A 23542-nucleotide genomic window follows, 5' to 3' on the forward strand; every position below is an offset into this window, starting at 1 on the left:
GAGATCCCGTGATTAAACTACCCTAAGTACTTTAAAGCAAGAGCCAATCAGATTCTAGCAATATCCATTTGTCTATCGGTACTAGGTAGTTATCGATAACCATAACCTTATTGGTTCCAAAGTTATGTACATTGAGAATTTCGAAAGCTTCAATTGCCATCCCCCACATGCCCACACCCTACACTCTTGTCCTACATGTAACCATTAAACTTCACATCAAGCATCCTTCCTCTCGCAATGGGCGGCTTAAATCTAGAGGTCTTTAAGGTGAGCACATAGAAAGGCACCCTTCCAAACCCCTCACTCAACTTTTTCCTTTCGGCTTTCGCCTCCCGTACTTCGTAGTTGCTAAATCATACGGTAGTTCGGCATGTACGTCATGTTCCCGATCGGCATCATGTACTATTTCGGGACGAACCTTGACGAGCGCTTCGCCGTGCCCGAGTTCTGGCCCAAGCCTGAGCAGGCCAACAAGGTGCCCTTCGACAGAGATGAGATAAACACCGAACTGCAGCGCCTGCGCGCGCGACGATTATATCTAAGGGAGAAGAGGCTTGAGAACGAAGCGAGACAGGCGCCGCCTTCTTCTGGTGAAAACCAGGAGGGCCACGGGTCGTGAGAGAGAAAGAGGTTGAAGACTCGTAAAGATTTGCGACTGGTGCAGAGTTCGTAAAACAGGCGCTTCAAACATGAATGCTGATGATGATGATGATGCGCATTGATTTCGGTGGCGTTTGGGTAACCAAAATGAATCAAGATAGGATCACGGCGATCAGAGCATCCCTTGGGCTTACGCTTGAGTATATGGCAACAAGGCGCACCTCTCTCCTATTCTTAGAGACGGGATTGGTGGGTAAGACCGTTTGCGGTATGCATCGTACGGCCGCCCGTGTATAATAATACAGTCTACGTCTATTTATTGTAACCACTATCATCCATATGGATAGGTTATGTGTCGAGGTTCTCCTCTACCAAACTCCATACCTCCTCGGTTACATCCCCTCGTTCGACATTCGCACTACGGTGCCGAGGTTAGCCATCAGGAATGCTAAGGTAGCTCATAATCATATGCACTTACTAAACTCCTTCTACATCCGGGTGATCTTGTAGCGCTGCCATGAATTTGCCTAAAGTCGTTGTCTCTTCAGGGCTATCAAGCCGAACTTTTTCTCCTGTCGGCGTCCATAAAAGCTCCGAGTTCATAATATCAGCGGACAGCACCTTGCTCAGATTTTGCGCTGTCTGGTGGGTCGTGTTCGGTTGCGTCCAAATGACCAAGTTATCATCCTCGTCCTGTTCAACATCCTCGGCGCCCGCATCGAGCGCTTGCATCATAACCTCGTCGAATTCGGTGCCACTCTTGAGACTAAGCGTTGTGCGGCCCTTCTTCGTGAATAAGAATGACGTAGGCGTCGCGGTGCCCTTATACTTTTTGAGTATGATTCGAAGCTCCTGCAGGGCGCGCTGCTTGTTCTCCGTCTCGACATTGATAATCAGGGCTACGTTTGGCGGCATCATGACCTCATATGTGACATTCTCGAGTCCGACGCCAGATGTGGATTTACCCTGGCCCCGTGCGATAGCGACTTCGATGTTGGCCTTGGGCATACCAGCTAATGCAGTCCCCGTCAGATATATTTCTTTTTCGCGAAAAGCCTGGCTATATGTTTACGAGATACCTTTTTTTGCTGCAGCAATGACCATGGCTAATTGCGAGTTTAAACTTGGGTCTGGGCCGAAGACTATGCCGAATTCCATCAGCGGTCGAATCGAGGACGAGTGAACCTGCATGTGAGATACGAACGTTTCGAAAAGAGTGCCAACTTGTGGGCGAAAATACTTCGCTGTACAACCTTCTTCGCATCGGCGGCGCCCTTCTCATGCTTGATCTTGGACCAGCGATTGTGACCGCTGTACAAAGCAGGGCTCGAAGCGAAGGAACGGCGACATTGAGCGCACATAAGAGAAGGAATCGATCGCGGCGCAAGAGATCGAACAGGGAAGTGGAATAGAGAGGACATCTTGAACGTACGTCTTGTCCGTTTGGACAAGGGATATCTAGCGAATATAATAATAAATATAATAATAATAAAATTGTTTATGTTTTCCGTTTATGCAAAGCTAAGTTAGAAGCGTAAAGACAGAAAGTAACCAAACCGACATATCTAAACGATAGATACTACTACTAACAAACAGCATTTGAAGCATTTAAACCCTGGAACTTTCAAATCGATAAAGAAAGAAAAAAGGTTGTACAAGAAAATGTAGGTGGATATCGAAGTCTCCACTGTAATATTTAAGCTCATATTGATCTAACCATGTCAAGGAAAGTCAATGGTCCCGTCAAAGAAGTTGAAGTGATTTGATTGGCTACTGACCTCGAGCACATTACTACTAGTAGTATGCCATCCCTCTAATCTGTAATGTAGTGTTACCTCTTTGCACACACTCTAGTTACAATACTTGCGACTTTCAACCACCACCGCCAACAACCACATATTACATATTACATACCACACAACCACATATCGTCTATTTCTTGTCGCTACCAACGCGATAAACTGTTCATATACCCTCTCTAGCGTTCGATTCAATATATCCATGATTTCCCATGTCCGCGCCAAGTTCCCCTCCCCGAGAGTCTAACGGGACTGCTCAAGCTGCTCAAGATGCAGCACCTTCCCACACATATCTCACACCCGACCCAACCACCAACCCCGAACTCGACCTGCAGAAGCTTCAGTCACTTCCTGCTGAACAGCAAGACCTATTCTTGTTCAATTTCGTCTGCTCCTTGAGCAAACATGCTCTCAGCTTGCCTGCCGACGACTGCACTGCCCAGCAGTTTTACCTCAAGAAAGAGGTCTTCCAGGTCATCAACCTTTCTGCGCCCTCACCGAGTCGAGTCATAAGGACCAATCTGGGCAAGATACTTGCCCATATTTTTGGGAATGGAGACAGAAAACTCCTATTTGATACCATAAACGAACTAGTCTCTATAATATCTGCTGCGAAATCCAAGACCGAGGCCGATGTTCGAACGAGGCATGCTGCTGTTAGTTGTTTAGGCGATGTCTATGCTGCTGCGGGCGATAGCGCCATTGTCCTACACCAAATGGCCTGTGCTTCCTTAGTCAAGTTGCTCAAGTCGTCTCAGCCTCATGCTGGCTTACGCGCTGCCGCGCTCAACGCACTAGCCAAGATTGTAGGCATGGTACAGGCGAGTATAGACGAGACTGTCGCGAGAGATATTTGGAAACAGGCGCGCAATGCTGCTTCCGGAGACAAGGGATCTCTAATTGTCATATCTGCTTGTCGCTGTCTAAAGGTTTTAGCTAGATGTACCTCGTACTTCGAGAATTCGAGCGATTTCGAGAATCTCAAGTCGACCATCTTCAAATCCATCGACTCTAGCTCTTCACACGTAAGGCATGCTGCCGCCGATTGTTTGGCTGAGGCCATGGTAAAAAACCATTCGGAAGTTGCCCTTAATGCCGCGGCAGCAAAAGCCAAGAAGTCTAAAAGTAAAGCTAGTAAGAGGAGCTCGGCTCCGCCAGGCGTTGACCTTGACGATGATGAGGACATCCCATCACGGCCTGGGAGCCCGGCACCCGGGAAGAGGAGCCAATATCTTACGCTATCATTAAACGACATATTCAAGACTTTAACTACACAATACGTACGGCTGTCCACCACAAACAGAGCCAGAGCTGCCATCGGTGTATGTTATGGAAGGGTTCTGAAGCGGCTAGGAGAGAAGTTTGTTGAAGCCAACTATCTAAGAATCCTTGAAAATTTGACTATTGACCTACTGGGTCATCAAAATATCATCAACAATCGATATAGGCTCCTCATATCGCGTCGTATTATCGATACTATCCTCCAGGTAGTAATTGGCCAAAAGATCCTCGGGGAATCGTGTCAGATCAGCGTAGCAAAAGTACTTGTCAACGACATATTTAAGAATTACCCTCAAGTACTAAAAGAGCGTCCCGAGCCTACAAAGTCTACCTTGATTGCAGCACTCGGTGCAGTCGCTTCCCTCGTCAAGTCTCTAGGATCCGCCGCAAATAACTTTGCAGAGGCATGCCGAGATGGACTACTTCAGGTGTTGCAGCATCCCAGTTATAGTGTTCAGGTGTCTGCTTCATACTGCATGAAGACATTCGTCCTTGCATGTCCTCAGCAGCTGTTACCATGCCTGTCAGTTTGTATGAACAGTCTCAGTAGAGAAATATCTCTCCTTGGAGGCGCACGAAACTCCCCGAGAAGGTGTATTGGCTTTGCCCACGGGTTGGCTGCAACACTTAGTGTTAGCCCGTCCCGCCCTCTATATGGCTCCCTAGATATCAATAACCGGGTTTATTCCATGGCCACAAACCTCCTAAAGACAAGTGGCCAGTCTGAGCTTCGTGTCTCGAGCACCCAGGTTCAGGTAGCCTGGATTCTCCTAGGGGGGCTTATGTCGTTAGGACCTAACTTCGTCAAGATTCATCTCTCACAACTACTGGTTCTCTGGAAGAATGCCCTACCAAAGCCACTGGCCAAGGATAATTTTGCTCATCGCAACATCCTCGAGGTTTCTTACTTGACTCACGTCAAGGAATGCGCGTTGGGCTCCATTCTCTCGTTTCTCCAGTTTAACAGCCGCTTATTGACGGTGGATGTCTCGAAACGCATTGCCACCATGCTTCAAAATACCAGCATGTATCTCAGGATGCTTCCTTCCAAAAAAACAACTGACGATATTTCTCAGAGGCTGACTCCAGCCTTGCAACTGCACGATCTTGACATGATGGTCCAACGACGCGTTCTACAATGCTACACTATGTTGGTGAATCAAAGCCCAGCTGGAGGCAGCGAGGCGCTTCTGCAGTCCAACCTCCTTACCCTAGCAATATCTCTATTTTCAGACCCGGAGAATTATGCGGCCAACACTCTAAGCGCATCTATTGCTAACGCTGCGGGGACATTCGAATCTATCTGGGACGTTGGCGATAATTCTGGCTTCGGGGTCAACAACCTAGTTAGGGGGTTCGATGTTAAGAAACTCCCTGGACAGAAGGATGACACGTCCGACAGTCCTCGGAGTGACGAGGCTGATCCGGACGAAATCATCGATGGCATACTTTTGTCCCCAATTTGCCAATCATTAGAGCATGATGCCGCTGTGCTCTATGTAGGGGATGCAGATCTGTCGACGAACCTTCCAGACCCCCCAGCCACTGAGGTGGTAAACATGGCAATCCAGTTATTCGCATTTGTGTTCCCTCTAACCCCGGCCAAGGTACAAGAAAGTGTCCTCGAACAAATTGCCACATATATTTCAGCCGGTCCTTTACAGCGTGACCCGGGACGTAAGGCAGCCATCAATGTCAACGTCGCCAGCGCTCTATTCTTAACCTTGAAGGTTGCCGTCAAGGAGACGCAGTCTCCACCTGGCAACATCACGAATATGGCGGTAGAAAAGCTGCTCCAAGAAATGACCAGGGGTTTCGTGGTCGATCCGGATCAATACATTCGCAGTCTCGGATACGGTGCCATTGCCCGTCTCTGTAACGCATGTGGCAACGCGTTCACCAACCACGAGATTAAGTACTTAGTGGACACCATTGTGAGCAATCGGGAACCGAGTGCCCGAGCAGGATGTGCCATGGCGCTAGGTTCTATCCAGGCCAAGGTAGGAGGCATGGGCGCGGGATACCATCTCAAGACCATCACGGGCATTTTGATGTCGCTTTGCAACGATCCACATCCGACAGTACACTTTTGGGCCCTCGAGGCCCTGGCTGATGCTGCCGATGCTGCAGGTCTTGGGTTTTCGGCATACGTTTCCGGAACCTTGTGCATGGTTTCCCAGCTGTACCTTTCTGACACGCACCATTCCGAGGTATCCTCTGCCATTTCCATGAGCCTAGAGATGGATTTATCGGCTATCGCTGCCATTACACATTGCATAGACTCTCTCATCAACGTTGTAGGGCCTGATTTGCAGGATTCTACCAAATCTCGTGAACTTATTCTCACCCTTGTTGGTCAACTACAATGCGAGGAGGATGTTATTGTGCAGCGCGAAAGTCTGGCATGTCTCGAGCATTTGTCACTATATGCTCCAGGATATATGGTATTCAACGATTATGTGAAGACTTTACAAAAGTACCTCAACTCCGATATCCCTAGCCTCCGCGATGTCGCGGTAGATGGCCTTTATAATCTGATGAAGAGGGATTCCCGCGACGTATTAGAAGCAGCAGAATCAGGCTTTGAGGACCAACTCTGGCTCGTCCTAGATGTCTCGCCCAATCATGACGGAATTCGTAACGTGATCCGGAACTGGTTGCGTCAGACCTCATTGACGGAAACGGCATCTTGGTTACTCCGCTGTCAGAATGTACTCAAAATGACACGAGTGAAACCCACGGAAGATGCTTCCCACCCTTCCAAAGCTCAGACTGCCGCTCTCGACCTACAGGACGAGGAAGTCGCTGGCTTCGCAGTAGCTGCCGGCACTGCCAAGGACGAAAAAGACCTGGTCTCAAGTTCTGAAATGGAGCCCCTCCGTTGGCAGGTCAGAACTTTTGCAATGGGTTGTCTTTGTGACATTTTCCTATTGATTGGAAAAGATGTTGCTACGAATGGCGAATCGCCAGCGCAGTCGGCCCTCCAGGCTAGAATTGCCGATGTCATCCGGATGGCCTTCTCGGCGTCCACGTCTAACGTCCTGGAACTGAGAATATGGGGGTTGAAGATCATTGGTGCTGTTCTAAGAATGTTTGGCAAAACACCAGATCCTGATTTCGACGAGGCAATGCTGCTAGAGCAATATCAAGCACAGATCGGCTCCGCATTGACCCCCGCCTTTGCCGCGGACTCGTCTCCTGAACTCGCCGCGGAGGCCGTCAACGTGTGCGCCGCATTTATCTCGACGGGTATCGTGACCGATGTTGATCGTATGGGTCGTATACTCAAGACGCTCGTTACGGCCCTTGAGAATTTCTCGACGGAGACGGAGAATGCCGGGATCGGTGATCTCAAGGGTCTCAGCTCGAATGCGCAAGTCATGGTCAAGATGTCTGTCTATTCGGCCTGGGCAGATTTGCAGGTTGCCAGTTCGGAACAAAAGTATCTACTCGATGTGCTAAAACCCCACATAGGCAAGTTGACGCCGTTGTGGCTGGCTTCTCTAAGGGAGTTTGCTCGGTTGAGATTCGAGCCAGACATCTCGATGACGCTAGGACCCCCGTCCATGTCGGGTAGCCTTGATACCATCTACGCAGCTCTCAATCGAGAAACACTACTTAAGTTCTATCAAGAATCTTGGCTGAAGCTCGTTGACGCTATTGCTAGCCTCATTGAGCAAGACAGTGAGTTCGTTTTCGATGCTTTAGATGGAAAGGAGGCAGATGCGACGGGTACCAACGGACATGCCAAGAGTGCCGATATCAATTATCGTGACGAGCCCGTAGCCTTTTTCTTCGTCCTCTTCGGCATTGCTTTTGAGGCGCTTGCCACAAGATCAGGCCAAACCGATTCCTTGGCTACTCAAGAACAGACACTTGAAATACTTCAGGCTCTTAAGAAGATCCTGCACCCAAGTGTTTCTGGCCACGCCATCTACCGAGAAGCCATTTTCTCTGAGACCATGGATCTGTTAGATCGTCTTGTCCTGACGGAAGGTCTCGATGTCCAAGGCGTAATCGTAGAAATTGCCCGAGCTCTGTGCGTTGCTCACCCCTCGGCGAGGAAGCAGGAGCAAACCGAAGACGGTGACTTATCCGAGGATATCGAACAGCTATTCGAGCTCACCCGAATTATCGTTCTGGTGCTTTCTGGACTATTGCCTAACCTGACCGAGGCCAACCAACCCGTACGCCATCATTTAACCGAAGAAGCTATTCTTCTCATAAGAACTGGGCTCAACGCCATTGTAGACGCGGCGGAGGTATTCCCGGTAATCATCAAGACGGATCTGCATGCGTGTATCATTCATATCTTCGCGACTATATTAGCCACGCCTGCTTGCCAGGAGGTCATCGTTCCCCAAGCTCTACCGATTTTCAAGAGGTTTATGGCAAGCATGTGCAAATCTCACGGCGCAGAGGGAAGAGAGGCTATTGACATGCAGATAGAGGGATGTCTACGCCGCTACCTATCTATTTATCTAAATGCGCAAAGACGGGAGGCTCCGACCTCTCTACAATGCGTCAAGAACTGCTTGCTTGCCATCACGATCCTCTTCACCGGTGGAAGTAATGAGCTTGCAGCCAGCGATCGCCTCGTTGCCAAATATCTAGACGAAGTGATTGATTGTCTAACCGATCGCATGGTAAGCGTGCCCGATATTTCCCTACCCCCATTGTGTTACTAACTGTTCAATAGACGGCGAGAATCGCAGCGAATTGTATTCGGTCCCTGCTCTTGCAACCCTCGCCCACCCTTGCCGATCAATCGATCGCTCGCTACCTTCTTCCCCGTCTAATTGCCTTCGTGGTAGACACGGAACCAGAGGACCCAGAGAGCGCACGCAAACTCGTAGCGCACAACTTAACGCAGTACGTGGCGACCCTCGGCAGCGGACACACCCAAATCGCCATGTCCGTCGTCGCACCAGCTCTGCTCTCCCGCGCGGCTAGCGAGGGCGCAGCGGTATACCACGAGACGAGCGCGCGGCTGCTCGAGCTAGCCTCGGCCGACCAAGCGGGCTTCAGGGGCGTCGTGGCCGCCATGAGCGACGGCCAGAGGGCCTTCATGGAGGAGGTCATCCGCTCCGGTCGCCAGACTAGCGGCCCTGAGAAGGACGCGGGTAATATGGGACAGCCTAGCATTGCACTGAAGATGGACTTTGGTGGTTAATGCCCGGGTAGGTAGGGAATAGGGGGAGGCAATGAATGAAATGGATCTATGGATGGTCGTTGGATAGGGGGGTAGGTGTCGAGGTGCTGAGTTGCTGAAGGACTGAGAGGCTGAGGTGCTTAAGAGACGATGTATGGTCGGTCATGTGACTCACGTCGCTTTTGATGATGCCTAGGTACTGTTACTGTAGGTCTACATACCTTGTGGTGGATCGCAAATGGACTGTAAATTGTGGATGGTGGATGATACATAGATATGCGGGTGGCGGTGGCGGGTGGCGGATGGCGGATAGAAGATGATGAGACAAGACAGGTGTGGTTAAAAGGGGCTATGTACCTACATACATACATACATACATAGGTACATACGTAGCTAACTTGAAGGTTCAACATTGACAGGCGGTTAAGAGGGGAATGCCGCTCGTCAGATAGGAGGCAATGTTGGTTGGTGGTGGCGTGGAAATAAGTAAATTAGTAAATACCTAACTAAGTACTACTACCTACTTGAAATGAAAGAGATGAAAAAAAAAGAAAAAAAAAGAGGATGTGGTATAGGTAGGTAGGTACCTAATAATGAACGAAGCAGTGGTAGTGGTAACATAATAGTAGCAAGTAGCAAGTAGCAAGTAGGAGCAGGAGCAGGAGCAGGAGTAGCAGGAGTAGGAGTAGCAAGCTGGTTACCTAGGTATTTTGAAGATATATACCTAGCCTACCTAACCTACCTACCTACCTGCCCGCTTACCTACCTACCTACCTAGTACACACAGTATTTATTGCTCGTCGTTGATATCTATCTATCTATCTATCTATCATGCTATTTTTGGTCCCCCCCCCCCCTCCTCCCCCTATTTTATTTTTGATCTTGGGGGCTTTTGATGAATACCTACCTAACTACCTACCTACCTACCTACCTAACCTAACCTAACCTATGTCCATCCATTATCAACTACCTATAACTATACCTAACGCCCAAAATCTGGGGGAAGTGGGGAGGAATTATTCTCATTCTCATGCGGAAAGCTAAGTCTTAAGGATGTCCATATATTTTAGATTCCAGATTCCAGATTCTTGAATTATAAGGGGGAAAGAAGAAGAAGAAAAGGGGAACGACCACCCCCCCCCCCTCCCCCTTTTCCCTCTCTCCTATAAGAATCAGAATATCCCAATATGTAGGTTTGAGATACCAGTTCCCAAATAAATCTCATCTCCCATCACATATATGTCCAGAAGACGTCAGATATATAAATATATATATATATTTTTTTCAATTCCAACGACTCGAAACTAGAAGGATCTATTATAATCCCGACCTAGATATATCCCGAGCCACGCCTTATTGTTCCGCCAAGTAAGTACTTAGCTAGGTCCCTATATACCTAGGTTAGGTATTTCTGTATTTCCCGGTTGCGAGTAACTAAATATATTTAAAGAATTAGCGTAATGATGCTAGTATGTATGGGCCGGCCGTTTTTTTTTTTGTCGTCGTTGTCCTCTTCGTAAATCCGGTACCTAGGTATATATCGGACATTTTCCGTGTTCCCGTCCTTTTCCCATCCCAATAATAATAATAATTTTACCTTGTTCCCCGTTTCCCGTTTCCCATTTTACCTCCTTGTTCCGTTCCGGTGTTCCCCCCTTTTTTCCCCTGCCCGTCGCCCATACCTGATGCTTTCCATCCCGTGGAGCAAAATAGCAAAAGCGTAGTTGTAGTCGTAGATAGGTACTAGCATATATAAGTAAGTACCTGGGCAGATAAATATCAACCCTACCGAGATCAAAGTTAGTAATCAAACTAACTAGCATCATATACCTCCCCAGACTCTTCAGCTCACCAATAGGGGATTACCTATCCTACCCTACACTTTCGCGGCCACCCCCTTAAAAGCCTTCCATCTCACCACCAACCTCAACCTCCACCCGACGACTCTGATTCTCGCGGCTGCTCCTCCGCTCGCCCAGCGCCGTGATGTCACTCGTATTAATAGCTGAGCCTGGAGGTGAGAAGTCCGTAGCCGTGTCGTCGCTGTAGATCTCCGACGAGTCCTCGTAGATGGTCTCCTCGTAGAACTCATCCTCGTACGCGAGGGCGCAGTCGTAGCAGTCCTCGTTGAGCCACGTGTCTGAGACCTCTTTCAGCGCCCCGGTTCCCTGGTTGCCGAGGTACCGCGAGCATCGGCGGCGGCGGCGGCGGAGGGCGCTGCCGCGGTAATTGATGTTCTCCGGGCACTCGAACGTGGTGCGCTCGACGCAGCCGCAGGCGTAGATGAAGCGGACGGTCCAGCACATGGTAGCTATGGTTGGCTGGTTGGTTGATTGTTAGATGGTTTTTTTATTCGTCCGGACGGTCGTTTATTTACTTGGTGGGTATATATGACGGCAGGCAGGTGGGTATATAGATAGGTAGAGAGGTAGAGAGGATGGCAAGTATTGGTATTTAAGTAAGTAGATATGATGGTAGGTAGGTGGTTTAGTTAGATAGATAGTTGATGGGCAGTGAGTGTGGATGGGCATATGTGTATGTGGAATATGTTGGTGAAATAAGATGACTCTGGTGATCGATATTTGTACCGACCATGAAGATGAAAAGAGAGTAAAATGAGGAAAAGAAGGAAGAGGCAGCAGAATTTTATAGAGGGTAGAAAGATTGAGGAGATTGGGAAGGAGCATTCGTAAAACAGCACAGACTTCCCATCAGTGGCAACTGCCTTCATCGTACATGCCATTTGTATAGAGGCAGTACCTAGGTAGTTGCCGTATAATGTTGTGCAATGGGCACATTTAGTACAGTATAAATCAACTCAAGGCAGGAGCTTCATACCTGTTACCTACCTAGGTTGGGTAAATTGACTTTAAGACGAAGGAAGATGCATCTAATATTGCTATATCAGCTCTTGCCATTTCTATAACCGTATGCTTTTTTAACCCGCCTTCCTGACCCTAGCTGACCCTAGCAAGCACCTTTGCGCCTGCCCTTTGGACCTTTTTATCCCTTGACCTTGAATGAGTACTATCCGTCATGTACCTAGTATCTACCCACTAGGCAGTACTTCCTTAGTATGTAGATAGATAGTGAAGATGTTTAAGTAGGCAAAATGCATAACACCAATAAATGATTTCCCATCTTCCTTATATTACAGTAATCCACTACTGCCAGTCGGTAACCATCAGCAGCTTCGAGACAAACTCAACGCCCTGGCAGCAATGCCCGTAACACTGCTTGCAAGTACCTTGTTTTCTTCTTCTTGCCGCTCAAGAGGCGAATTGGGTAATAGCACCGGCAAACTCGTTGACGGACTCGACACCGGTAGATGTACCTGCTCGTGAACATCATTCCGTCGAAGCGGCGCTACCATGTGAGGTAGGGCCAGCGCACCGCTATCACCATTAACGCGTGCCGTCCGCGGCAGAGGCGGTAACGAAGGTTGCCCATGCCGTATAGATTTGTTGGCGCCCAACAACGGCTTTACCTTGAGCTGGTCAAGGGGCACGTCCGTTTGCCCCGTTCGGACTTTGTAGCTGGCAAGACCTAGTCTTAATCGCAGCATCTCTGCTTTCTGTGAAGCTTGTTAGCAACGCGTATACTGACAGCATTTCTAGGGCGTCTGTTCGACTTACTCTTCGGGCTTCCTCGCGGGACATGGGAGAGCGCTGACGAGCTGGCGCGGGCACGGGTACAGGCGCGGGTGTGGGCGCGGGCGCCACTTCCTCTGTGTCCGGCTCTGTTACCGTGGTGGCCAGAGACGTGTCTATGACAGAGTTGTCAAACATTGACGAGTCCTCGTCCGGTGTATCTGATCGTTGGCATTCCGGCACATCACTATCACCACCTGCACCCTCGTTGCCATCATTCCCATCATTATCATCATTATGACCCTAACGCGTGACCACATTAGCTAGGTTTGCCAAAGGTGGACAAGATGCGCGACACACGTACCCCACTACCACCAAGCTCCTCATCTGCGGTTATCGGTTGAGCATCTCCATCCATGGAGAGACGTTGCCTCTTGATTGGCTGTGATGATGGCCGTTGTTGATGCTGCAGTTGCTTGGGTTCGTCATCGAGGCATCTCTTCGCCTTACCCTCCACCGGACTACATAACTTGGCCACTTCAAGTTTCGAGGATGCTGCCGTGATTCTCGAGTTGACGTCGATAGGGCCTAAGGCGCGACGTTTATTTGGCGAGGCATCCATCTTACTGACTCGCTTTGTCTATTAGAATTATGATCGTATTCGCTTGGCCGGCTGATGTCCAATTTATTCAGAATATATATCCTGTGTTGAAAATTATGTAGGGATATGCAATTAAGATACAGTATAGATAGCCCTGGAAGATATAGGACAACTGGACCTAAATTGAAAGATAAAAAGCAAAATGTAGAAAAAAAAAAAAGATGATGAACTGTTGAAATAGCAAAACAAGAGCAGCCTGTAAATTAATGATGAAGCAAGTACGATGGTTATTAGGACTGTACCTATTATGTATAGGTATGGTACGCACCTGGCAGGTAATTCAATGTTTGATATAGAGGGGCTGTACATTCGCGTGCCGCGTCTTCTTTACTTTCCCACCCGCGTCGTTACTAGGTACTGTTACTAGCGTACCTGAGTACCTACCTACATGTAGTAACTACTTAACTACATAATTAATGAATCCAACGAGATGTTTTTGCATAAACTATTATTTACTTATTACTATTCTGGGACTAGCCTGGGTGCATAACTCCAACAAATTCAGGAACATGGCTTGGCAAGTACCTGCACCTACGTAACCAGTACTAACCACCCATACTGTGGCATACACTACGGAGTAGATAGATACTACGCAAGGGACCCCTGCTAGCCCCGCGGGTACCTGTATCCTGTACCCTACTCGTACACGTTCAAACCCTTCATACCTACATACATATGTACCCTTCCAATCAATCTTCTTACCCCGCTATTCATCATCTACTATCATCTACATATGTACGTATACATATGTATAACCACCATTATGTAAAATACATCACACCTATATTCATCAACTTCAAATCTTGTTGACAAACTATCAAGTCCTGAATCTGAATAGAGAAATCACGTCATATAAAGTAGTCACTCTAACATCTGCATATAAATAACATGTGCATATAAAAAAATTCATCACCAAGTGACATTATTTGCTATCTGCCTGTCCTTTTTTGATGGGTATCATTTGCTGTCCAGCTCTCTATATAGGCTGCTTCTTCGAGGATCGATGCTAGGTGTGGCCTTTGTTCCTGTCCGTAAAATAGGCCCTCTCCACCTACTCATCTCTGCTCTCATTATAAAAATGAACATTTCAAGTCCATGAGTAAAAAAGCAACGCGAAAAATATAGCAAATCCCCGCAACACCAGTGGACCCATCCGTTCATCCTCCACCGTACGCCCCTTTTCCCTCCTTCGCACTCGTAGGGGTCTGCCTATCCATAATCGGTGACTCGTTATTGGTTATAGAAACCGAATGTAAAACATAGATACCGTCGCTCCCAGGCCGTAATACTCGTAAAATGTAGGCCCCCTGGCTTTAGGGGCTGTCAGGGGCTATTGAAGCCCTATGAGACCACTCAAACTCCCCCCCCTTTTTTTACGTCGTGTCCAGCGAATACATGCTGCTATCTAACACGAAAGCCTTCCCAAATTCTGGGTTCACGTCGTCCCACGAGAACGCTTGAATCGCAGGTTCGTCTGCGCCTGCCATGTCCATGTCCGTAGCGTCGAGGTCTATGTATGGGTGGCCTGTGAAAGGATGCCACACGTTGAATCCCATATCCAGATCCACGTTGAGACTGAGCGAGACACCTTCAGAGATATCGCTGTTCGGCTCCGAGCCTGCGCTATCCTTGCTCGATTCCGGGGTATCGTTCGGCGTTATAGCCCTATACACGTTCATATCTGAGATCGCTCCCCCGCCACCGCTCTCTAAACCGCCCAAGTTATGGAACAAGTCTTGAGGAGCAATTGTCGCCATTGCCCACGCATCGTCTGTTCCAAACGTTTGCAATGCTCCATCAGGTGCCCTTGCTAGTCCTGTGGTGCCATCTCCACCCTTGGACCCGGGGTCGGGTTTCGGCGTGCCAACCCGCCCGGCCATTGTCTTGGCCAAATCTGTGGGCTTGGAGCCTGGGGCGCTGTCTTGCCTCTTCATTGACGGTTCTCGGGACATTGGTGCCGGTTCAGCCCGATTTGCAGGTGTCAAGCCTTGTTTCGAGAGATTCAAAGCCATTGGAGCAGCTGTTAAGACTGGAGCCTGGGACGTAGCTTCTGGAGCGTTCAGCGGCTTTCCGTTGTTGGTCGGGTCCAGCCCCAGAGCGCCAGCTAGGCTCTCCTTGACGAACTGAACCGGATTTTGGCGAGGCTTGACGTGTTCCTCTTCTATATGATGCCGCTGAGCGTCCTCGGTAGCAAACTCAATGCCATGTGCTTCGCAACTCGGCTCAGGACATTTAAACTGTAACTTTATCGGAGGCTTTGACTCGGTCGGTGCAGTTCTTTTCACCATATCTGGAGACGCAGCCTTTGGTACTTGGGGAGATGAGTTAGCACTGGGGCCGCCCGAACCAGCACCATGTGCTCCAGTCTTGGCCTTTTTCCGAGCAGGTGGTAGGTGAAGGTCTGTAGGGTTGAACGTAGGCTTCCCTAGGTAATTTGGCTGGCCATTGGGCGACTGTGCACCGAAAGAAAACGGGGGCTGCGCGACAGTTGGCGCAGCAGGGGGCTGCCCACTCTTGCTGGCAGTCCTCTGGTGAATCTTATTGAGGGCTTGAGTCTGCCTCTCGAGATTGGATTGGCTTAGAGGGGTAGGCTGGCCTGTGGGTGGTGTCGCCGTGGTTTCGCTAACGCCTTGCTGAGGTCCCGAATCTTGCGCATTCTGCGGCTGGGGAGGTTTACTCTTCCCAACCCGGGCTAGCTGAGGGGATATGTCCCTGACCATTCCCTCTAGCATTGCCCTCACGCCATCTAAATCCCCAGGCCTAAGCGAGAAAGCATTCCTGAGAGCCGTCATTTTCTCACCGTCTGAGAATTGTTTTATAAGACGCAGTCGCTAGGTTCAAGTCAGAATTTACACCAACAAAAGATATTAACAGAATAAAAGACTTACAATTTTGAAGAACATCCTAGCACGATTGTCGTCCTTGGTGTGAGTGTACCATCGGCCCAAAATCTTGCTGACTTTGTTCATTTGGTCGATCGTGGTCTGTATCTTCAGAGCCATTTCCTTGTATTGTTCTGGGGTCATTGGAATCTCTACATAAGGCTCTTTCGCTGCGCTTATGTGCTCTTCCTGTCCGATAGCCCTGAGATGTCGCATCTCCTCCCCAATAGCTCCTCCACCAGCAGTCAATTGTCGGCTCTTCTGCAGCATGGCTTCATATTTAGCCCTTTGATCAGGTCCGAGTCGTGCTAGCTGGGCGGCGTCCAATTGGGGTATTTGCTGGGGGACAGGCCCAGATACTTGAGGGGCCTGCTGGGACACAGGGCGCTGGACCGGGGTGGTCGAAGGGTTCGGCACTTCCACCACATCATCCGTACTCGCTCGCTTCAAGCCGTTCTTCTGCGGAGGCACCGAAGGTGCGTTATGTGACGCTCGATTGTTTTGAAGCTGCCTGTTATTTCTCGTAGGAGCCACAGGGCCTGCGGCAGTGGCATCAGGCATTCCATTGTGTGGTCGCTGCTGAGGTATATTAAGGGCGTTCGGCTGTTGAACGGGAGTGGTGATATTAGGGTTGGTAGGTTGGGAGGTCTGCGGTGTCTGCATTTGGCCACCTTGGGCTTGTGCTTGCGCTTGAGCCTGCGCCTGCGCCTGGGCTTGTGCCTGAGCCTGGGCTTGTTGTGCCTGAGCCTGCTGAGCCTGGGCTTGTGCCTGAGCCTGGGCCTGGGCCTGGGCCTGGGCTTGGGCTTGAGCCTGAGCCTGGGCTTGGGCTTGTGCCTGTGCCTTATTCCTGAACTGCTGCACCTTCATTTGTAACAAGGTTGACCGGATCCTATCGTCGGGCATGCCTTTGAACTTATCATAAGACTTAGCCTGCAGAATTTCCTGGGCCGAAACCGTGATGCCCGCAAACGGGGCCATGTTGGCAGGAGGCTGTACGGACATCTGCCCGTTTGGAGGCTGCGGCCCTTGTGGCATCTGATTACCTAACCCAGCCCTTGCCTTCATAACGTTCTGGAACTGGTTCTGTTGATAATGTGCGAGCTGGTTCAGAAGGCCCGGCCCAGCGTTCTTCGTAGATAACCATTGTTTAAGGTGCGCCCACTTCTTAATCTCTGGAGGGACTGGTTGTACCTGTCTCAACTTATCGAGAACCATAGCCGGAACGTCCATGGAATCCATGTACGCATTAGCATCCTGAGGCATTTGAGGGCGATTTGGGCCCTGCATGCCATTACGCATCCTGTTCAGTGACTGCTGAATAAGTATCTGATTTTGAGGATTCATCGGCATGTTAGAATTCGAATGCTGGCCTACGTTATTCCCCGGTCCAAATTGTGCCATGGGGTTGCCTTGTCCAAATTGACCAGGCTGAGGCTGGCCAGGCTGGGGTTGACCACGGGGAGGCATCTGACCGCGACTGGCGGCCCACTTCATGATCATCTCATTTTTCCTCTCCGGTGGCAGCGCCATAAACGTATTCCGTGCATCGGGAGTGGTCAACTGGGAAAGAAACATGTTCACGATTTGTTGGTTATTCGCCGGGTTTCCTCCCATTGGAGGTCTTTGGTTGCCCTGATTGAAACGCGGGTCTCGTCCAAAAGGTCCGTTGGGCTGGCCCAATTGGGGCTGTCCTTCACCTTGGCCCATTCCAACAGGTCGTCGAACTGGAGTATTTAACGTGCCCATCCCAGGACTTTGCGAAATGGCACCGGCCCCGTTTAGTCCACCCGGCTGGCCCTGCATCTGTTTGGCCTGAGCTTGGGCCCTGATCTGTGCCTGTGACTGGGCGGCTAGTTGGTCCATCTTCAATTGCTGAGCCTGAGGCATATTATTGTTAAACGATTGCTGTAGCTGATTTGGCATACCGGGCTGGTTAGGCCCGGGGTGGTTACCCGGATTGGGACCCTGCACTCCACCCATAGGCTGTGGTGTAGCATTTCGGCCAGGGCCGTTACTCGCAGGCACCACCATCTGTCCTGCTTCTTGAGCAAGTAAGCCAGCTTTTTGTTGATTCATGATGCTTTCTACATTCGAGAAGGGTCCGAATTCACTGTTTTGCACCCCAGAAAGCTGCTGACCAGATTGGTTCATTAATCGCTGCTGTGCCTGCATCTGCATTGCTGCTTGGTTGCCACCAACATTAGCACCTCCCTTTGCGCTCTGCAGGATCTGATTTTGGAAGAAAAAGAGGACTGGATCCATATTCTCCTGCTGAAGTTGCGACATTTGTTGTGGGCTGAGTTTCGACTGCAGCATTAAACGAATCTGGTTTCTTTGGAGCTCTGGTGTTTGACCTAGTCTTGCAATAGCTAGTTGTTGCACTTTCGTTCGGTCCTGAGCTGATAAACTTGTCAAGGTGCCTTGCAATGACATCTGCGGGCGCATCTGCGGTGCACCCATCTGCATCTGCTGCTGGGAGGGGTTCATGGGCATTCCCCCAGGACCTCCCATGCCCATACCAGGTTGGTGAGGCTGCTGGGGAATCGGCGAGGCCTGCATCTGCTGTTGAAGATGCTGAAATCCCTGCTGGGGGGGTTGGCCCATTCCTCTTGACATCATGTTCTGGTTCATTAGCATCTGCGACTGGGCTTGCGCTGCAGCCTGCGCATTGAGGGTATTTTGAAGGCTATGCTCGTGCGCTTGCCGTTGCTTAAACAGCTCCTGGACACGACCATTAACCTTTTGGTCGTAGGTCCCCTTGGAAAAATTAGCACGATGCTGTAATGGATTCAAGATTAAGGAACTTGACCCACCTTATCTTGCGATTTCATAAATGCTTCCCGTTCAAATTGTAGACCATGTGACACCAGTTGCTGTGATTCAATGGCAGGCATGGCAAGGAACGAGTTGGAGATCCTAGAAGTATATTAGCGCATCGCTCGGATATGTATATGCGAGTATAGGTTCGAGTCGGAGCAACTTACAAATTCATAGCATTGCTCACCCGCAGGCTGGCCTGCACTTGGTCCTGCCAGCCGTTGCCGTTCGTCGGGGCTTGGTGGTTCATCATTTGTGTATATACCAGTTGTGATAGTTGCTGGTGGGGCGGTCGCGACCGCACGGAGGCACTACCGCCCATCTGAGGCATATTGGCGGCCATGGCCGCGATTGAGGGTGATTTCGGTCAAGTCGTAAAAGTTCTCAACCCCCAAAAAGTCCTAAAAAAACGCGATCAATAGGGTAAACCTTGGTAGGTTACCCAAATAAACGCTTCGCGTAAGAGGAGGGAAATGTCCACACGTCTTTGTCGCGAACACGGCGACACGGCGTATGAAGGCGATATGGCGATATGGCGATAGTTTCTTTCCCAAATCAATTCATCTCTTATGGAAGTCCCTATAGTGCCTTGGCAAGTCTACACTTGCGTATTTGTGACGAACGAAACAACGAGTTCTTAGTTTCGAGAAAGGTTGATCGCGCGACTGGAGTGCAATCCGAATATTATGGGTAATCGAAGATGCGGATTACTGGTGCGTTGTGTTGCTGGATAGGCAACGAGAATCACGGTCGTTCTTTCGAGTAATGGCGAGAATAGCGTAAATATTCCAGTGCCAAGTAGATAGGGAACGAAAGAAAATTGGGAGTAATTTCTGATTTCGAAGAAATATAGGAAATCAGATGGTCAAGATGTAGGTGCGGACTATCTGAGCGACGATAGGACAATAGTTGGTCGGGGATCGTGGCTGAAACGAGGTATAAATAGACTTTCTTCGAGGTAAGATGTTAGCATCTAAAAAAAGAGAGCAGGCGTCTTGGTTGAAAGCTAGATGCGAAAGTGTTGATGATTATGGATGAGATGTAAATCTCGTAGAATTCGAATAAGTATGAGAAATATGAGAAAATAGAATGGGTAGGGGAAAAAGGTGACAATGTGAGTACGACTCGTTCAGAGTGTTGAAGGTAAAGAAGGATATGGTTGTGATGATGATGGTGGTGGTAAGGTAGGTAGTTGGCAGGTATGGTTGGTACGCAGAGAGAAAGAAAGGCGGCAGTGGAAAAGAGAGAATTCAAGTGTACAAGCATCAAATCCACCATGGATGGACTGAAAGTGCTAGGGTGGACTGGGTACTTGGTACTTGGTACATAGTGTGGACTAGGATAGACTAGTGTAGGGTGCTAGGATGAACAGGAAAGCAAGCAAGGCAAGTAATGCGAAGCAGCAGAACAGAGCAGCAGAGCAGTAAGGACCTGACACTGGCTGGGACACTCATCCCAGCAAAGTTGCCGCGTGCAAGTAGTAAATGATCGATCACCCAATAGTGGGAATTGGAATATTGACAAAAGTGGGTCCTTTGGGGATCTCCCACTGTCTAACAACCACTTAAAGTGCATCTATGTACCGTACACTGGCAGATACTAGTAGAGTACTGCAGGGTACTGTACGTTACTGTATGCTGCAGTGCACTGTGATTGACTCTGATTGGTTCTGATTGTATGTACTGAGTCCCTCCGTCTCCACTATATAGTGGATGGATTCGTATGTACTCAAGTAACTCGTCAAGTACGGTACCTCAGTACATACCTAGTATAGTACATACGTACATACATAATGTACATCACTGGCTAGATGTACACCTAGCCGGTAGCGACAGCAAGTTTGAGTGAATGCTGAGCTTGCCCAGGCAGGCTATTCCGAGGATGCCATACATAGATCGTGCTGTATAAATACATTGTATGGCAGAAATCCATGGATCGCATACTGAAGCAGCTCTAGCACTGGCCAAAGCATGCAAGAACATATGTGTAGGTATGGATGAATGTGTGGATGGATATATGGATGTATGTATGTGTGTATGTATGTATGTATGATTGTAGGTTAGGTGGATTGAAGAAGAGATGAAGAACTTACCAAAGATTTGCGTCTCGGATACCCTAACCTAGGCAGGTTGCAATTTGTCTCGCGTAGAATTCTTCAATAAGAAGAGATGACCGGATCGTTCGAAGTCTGCGGGAGGTTTACGGGAAATTCCAACCGGACGGGCAGTCTTGGGTTTAGGGAAGCAGCCTACGGCATCGAGAGTCGATGGACCTTGAAGGAATTGCATGTAAGTATTTGTGATCTAGAAGGAAAGGAAGTGGGAGAGAAAACGAGCCCGACTCGGAGGTGCATACTATGTAGGTTTGAAGTCAGTAGGCAGGTACAACTTACAAGTATGTGAAATTTGAATAACTTGTGTATACTTAGTACATGTATGATATCTGTTGAAGCGGTCACCGAAATGGAGAAGAGAAAGAGGGAGGATGCCTATTCGGGGTTGGGTTTTTGTTTTTGCTTTCTGAACTTGTTTGGGACAAAAATGTCTCTAGACCTGGGCTGCTTAACGCCAAGGACAAACATTTAACGACCAAGACCCTGCTTAAGCCTCTAAGATAGATATGTGCGATACGTAGAGGTACGTACCTGCTCCCTACAATTAACACTATGTAGGTACATGCGAAGGTTGCATAGCTGTATATGTGGTATCAACCTTTACTACTAATAACTATGCATACAGTCAGGTAAGGACATTCAGAGTTTTTCAAGTTGAATTACCACAAACTACAGTGCCAGTCAATGCTACTAAAAAGAGAGTGCTTATGTAATGCTCAGGGTGGCGAAAATTGAACTATGGTAGGAATATTTTGCGCTCGAGGAAGTGAAGCAATTCATAACTTGAAATCTAACGAAATGAGGCGGGCTTACTTTAAAGTACATTTTTGAAGTATAGTAGAAAAAAGAACAGGGATCATGATGATGTACCTAAAGGCTAAGATACAGTTTAAAGCTTCAAATTGAAAAGATTCATGTTTAAAGCCCCAGGCTTTAAGCTACATGCTATGTAGTGCATACATATACTACTAGTAGTAGTAACTATGTACTAGTAAATTAGGGCTACATACTAGGTATGTACTGCCAATTAGACTTGAGCTTAAATATGGGCACGGGACGGCCAATGCCTTATGTACTATTAAGCCTACATGTAGTACCTACATTCAATGTTCAAGTTCAATGTTGTAGCGTAGTAGACAAGGAGGGGTTGCCGTCAATGTTCATACCTAGTATGTGCATGAATGCTATTTACCTACCCTGGGTAGTGCATACTTACATAGTAAAACCTTGGAAAGAATTGAACATTACCTACCTAGGGTAGTGGTAATAAATGATGAAAAGCTCAAGAGCCTTGGGACTTTCATGTTGGGTAGGTAGGCAGGTAGTTACATACCACATACCGCATAGATAATGCCTAGTTACATACATATGTAGTACTAACCTTAGATACCTCTCTGATGCATCTACATCAAATGTACCTACATAGCACTGCAGCGACATCTTTAAAACTCTCATGTTTTTTTTGGGGGGGTTTTTTTTTTTTACATTTTTCCAACATTTGAACTTTTCCTCTTTAACTTCATTCCGCATAATCCACTTTCACGATACGTGTTATGCCTTTCAAATCATACTATAGAACCATGGTAGAGGGCGGCAACGCCTCTTTTTTTTCAACTCCTTCTTTTCTTTCCCCTTTTTCCTTGCCTCATAAACTTGAACGATTCCCTCGTTTCTTTTTTCAACGTTCTAACAAACATTCAAGTCCATACACCATTATAGATACTTGATACACCGTCTATCTTACTAGCATGGGCAATGCCACACGTCAGCCAGCATACTCATTCTCAAAGCAATGGCACTTACATCAGTGCTCTACTACAGATACCTAGGTATGTATTAGGCATTATCGCATTGGTCAACATCGAGTATAGTTAGCTGCTACCACCTAGGTTAGATACAATGATACATGCCCAGATGCATACATGCAAGGTACCTGGGTATGTACTTAATACACCTCACAGGCTCAGTGCTATTCTGAATCTGTATACTTAAAAGGTATCCGTACACAGACTCAAGGTGTTGCCAACATCAAACCAGTAAGATCGTCGCTGCCAGTGGCCAACCTGGCTCAGGTACATGTATCTGTTGGAGATTGGATGGGAACTACTCCAGGGCTACTACCAAGTTCGGTATGTGTACGTTCTTCCTTGTATGTTTTGTCTGGTTGGTCGCCAACATCGAACCTATCTATTGGGAGCAAACAACAAGTTGAAGTAACTACATACATATAGAAGTAGTAAATTACCAACCACGTATGCGAGGGTGGGTATGACGAATACATGTCCACCTTATGATTATGAAATATTCAGCGGCAGCATGACCTTGTATCGTGTTACGGTCCAAAAAGAGCCACTACCTAATGCCTACATTGCCTAGCCTTACATGTGTACTATAATGCCACGCTTGCATAGTATAGAATTATATGCCGCCTACTAATATACCTATGTAGGTATGTAGGTCTTTCGACCCAGTTCACGACAACACCGATACTAACACCAACGCAGACCCGCTGCCCAAGTATATACTATAACTTCTATAACATAAACAGGCCGCCATGTATGCTATGGTAACACAGAGACTCTTATGCCTTGGGTCTCTGGTTATTGGTTCTCGGTTCTTGGTTCTCGGAATAGGGCGTGTTGTGCAG

At 48.3% G+C, this 23542-nt stretch overlaps 7 protein-coding genes across 7 annotated transcripts; 2 read left to right on the forward strand and 5 right to left on the reverse strand.

The window, feature by feature from the left end:
• Positions 1-67: 67 nt before the first annotated feature.
• GGS25DRAFT_478692 (uncharacterized protein) lies at positions 68-1082 on the forward strand. Its single transcript, XM_049259961.1, has 2 exons — positions 68-267; positions 365-1082. Exons 1-2 carry the CDS (start codon positions 238-240, stop codon positions 617-619), a joined length of 285 nt encoding a protein of 94 aa, XP_049120706.1. The 5' UTR covers positions 68-237; the 3' UTR covers positions 620-1082.
• GGS25DRAFT_518824 (YebC-like protein) lies at positions 949-2021 on the reverse strand (the record flags this gene model as incomplete). The annotated part of the gene is made up of 4 exons (XM_049263599.1): positions 949-1018; positions 1079-1613; positions 1680-1742; positions 1805-2021. The coding sequence occupies 4 exons, from the start codon at positions 2019-2021 to the stop codon at positions 949-951; spliced, it is 885 nt and encodes a 294-aa protein (XP_049120707.1).
• Positions 2022-2443: 422 nt separating this feature from the next.
• Positions 2444-9364, forward strand: GGS25DRAFT_151898 (ARM repeat-containing protein). Its single transcript, XM_049256407.1, has 2 exons — positions 2444-8326; positions 8380-9364. The coding sequence occupies exons 1-2, from the start codon at positions 2612-2614 to the stop codon at positions 8851-8853; spliced, it is 6189 nt and encodes a 2062-aa protein (XP_049120708.1). The 5' UTR covers positions 2444-2611; the 3' UTR covers positions 8854-9364.
• Positions 9365-10730: 1366 nt separating this feature from the next.
• On the reverse strand, positions 10731-11138 carry GGS25DRAFT_518826 (uncharacterized protein; the record flags this gene model as incomplete). The annotated part of the gene is made up of 1 exon (XM_049263600.1): positions 10731-11138. The coding sequence occupies one exon, from the start codon at positions 11136-11138 to the stop codon at positions 10731-10733; it is 408 nt and encodes a 135-aa protein (XP_049120709.1).
• A 562-nt stretch (positions 11139-11700) lies between these two features.
• On the reverse strand, positions 11701-13390 carry GGS25DRAFT_478696 (uncharacterized protein). The gene is made up of 3 exons (XM_049259962.1): positions 12787-13390; positions 12468-12725; positions 11701-12406 (listed from the first exon to the last, which is right to left on the reverse strand). Exons 1-3 carry the CDS (start codon positions 13042-13044, stop codon positions 12017-12019), a joined length of 906 nt encoding a protein of 301 aa, XP_049120710.1. The 5' UTR covers positions 13045-13390; the 3' UTR covers positions 11701-12016.
• Positions 13391-14350: 960 nt separating this feature from the next.
• Positions 14351-19219, reverse strand: GGS25DRAFT_151925 (uncharacterized protein). The gene is made up of 4 exons (XM_049256409.1): positions 18950-19219; positions 18779-18881; positions 15972-18722; positions 14351-15914 (listed from the first exon to the last, which is right to left on the reverse strand). The coding sequence occupies exons 1-4, from the start codon at positions 19123-19125 to the stop codon at positions 14457-14459; spliced, it is 4488 nt and encodes a 1495-aa protein (XP_049120711.1). The 5' UTR covers positions 19126-19219; the 3' UTR covers positions 14351-14456.
• Positions 19220-19612: 393 nt separating this feature from the next.
• On the reverse strand, positions 19613-20234 carry GGS25DRAFT_151913 (uncharacterized protein). The gene has a single exon (XM_049256408.1). It carries the CDS (start codon positions 20058-20060, stop codon positions 19749-19751), a length of 312 nt encoding a protein of 103 aa, XP_049120712.1. The 5' UTR covers positions 20061-20234; the 3' UTR covers positions 19613-19748.
• Positions 20235-23542: the final 3308 nt, after the last annotated feature.

This window comes from Hypoxylon fragiforme (assembly GCF_022984875.1).
Source record: "Hypoxylon fragiforme strain CBS 206.31 chromosome Unknown GGS25scaffold_2, whole genome shotgun sequence".
In the NCBI taxonomy this organism is placed as follows: Eukaryota; Fungi; Ascomycota; class Sordariomycetes; order Xylariales; family Hypoxylaceae; genus Hypoxylon; species Hypoxylon fragiforme.

Coding starts and splice junctions, on each gene's coding strand:
- GGS25DRAFT_478692 (XM_049259961.1), top strand. CDS start 238: ATGGGCGGCTTAAATCTAGAGGTCTTTAAG. Junction 268..364: donor TAAATCTAGAGGTCTTTAAG/GTGAGCACATAG, acceptor ATCATACGGTAG/TTCGGCATGTACGTCATGTT.
- GGS25DRAFT_151898 (XM_049256407.1), top strand. CDS start 2,612: ATGTCCGCGCCAAGTTCCCCTCCCCGAGAGTCTAACGGGACTGCTCAA. Junction 8,327..8,379: donor ATTGTCTAACCGATCGCATG/GTAAGCGTGCCC, acceptor ACTGTTCAATAG/ACGGCGAGAATCGCAGCGAA.
- GGS25DRAFT_478696 (XM_049259962.1), bottom strand. CDS start 13,044: ATGGATGCCTCGCCAAATAAACGTCGCGCCTTAGGCCCTATCGACGTC. Junction 12,726..12,786: donor AGGAGCTTGGTGGTAGTGGG/GTACGTGTGTCG, acceptor GTCACGCGTTAG/GGTCATAATGATGATAATGA. Junction 12,407..12,467: donor CCCGCGAGGAAGCCCGAAGA/GTAAGTCGAACA, acceptor CAAGCTTCACAG/AAAGCAGAGATGCTGCGATT.
- GGS25DRAFT_151925 (XM_049256409.1), bottom strand. CDS start 19,125: ATGGCCGCCAATATGCCTCAGATGGGCGGTAGTGCCTCCGTGCGGTCG. Junction 18,723..18,778: donor TTATGAAATCGCAAGATAAG/GTGGGTCAAGTT, acceptor AATTTTTCCAAG/GGGACCTACGACCAAAAGGT. Junction 15,915..15,971: donor CTAGGATGTTCTTCAAAATT/GTAAGTCTTTTA, acceptor ACTTGAACCTAG/CGACTGCGTCTTATAAAACA.
- GGS25DRAFT_151913 (XM_049256408.1), bottom strand. CDS start 20,060: ATGGTGGATTTGATGCTTGTACACTTGAATTCTCTCTTTTCCACTGCC.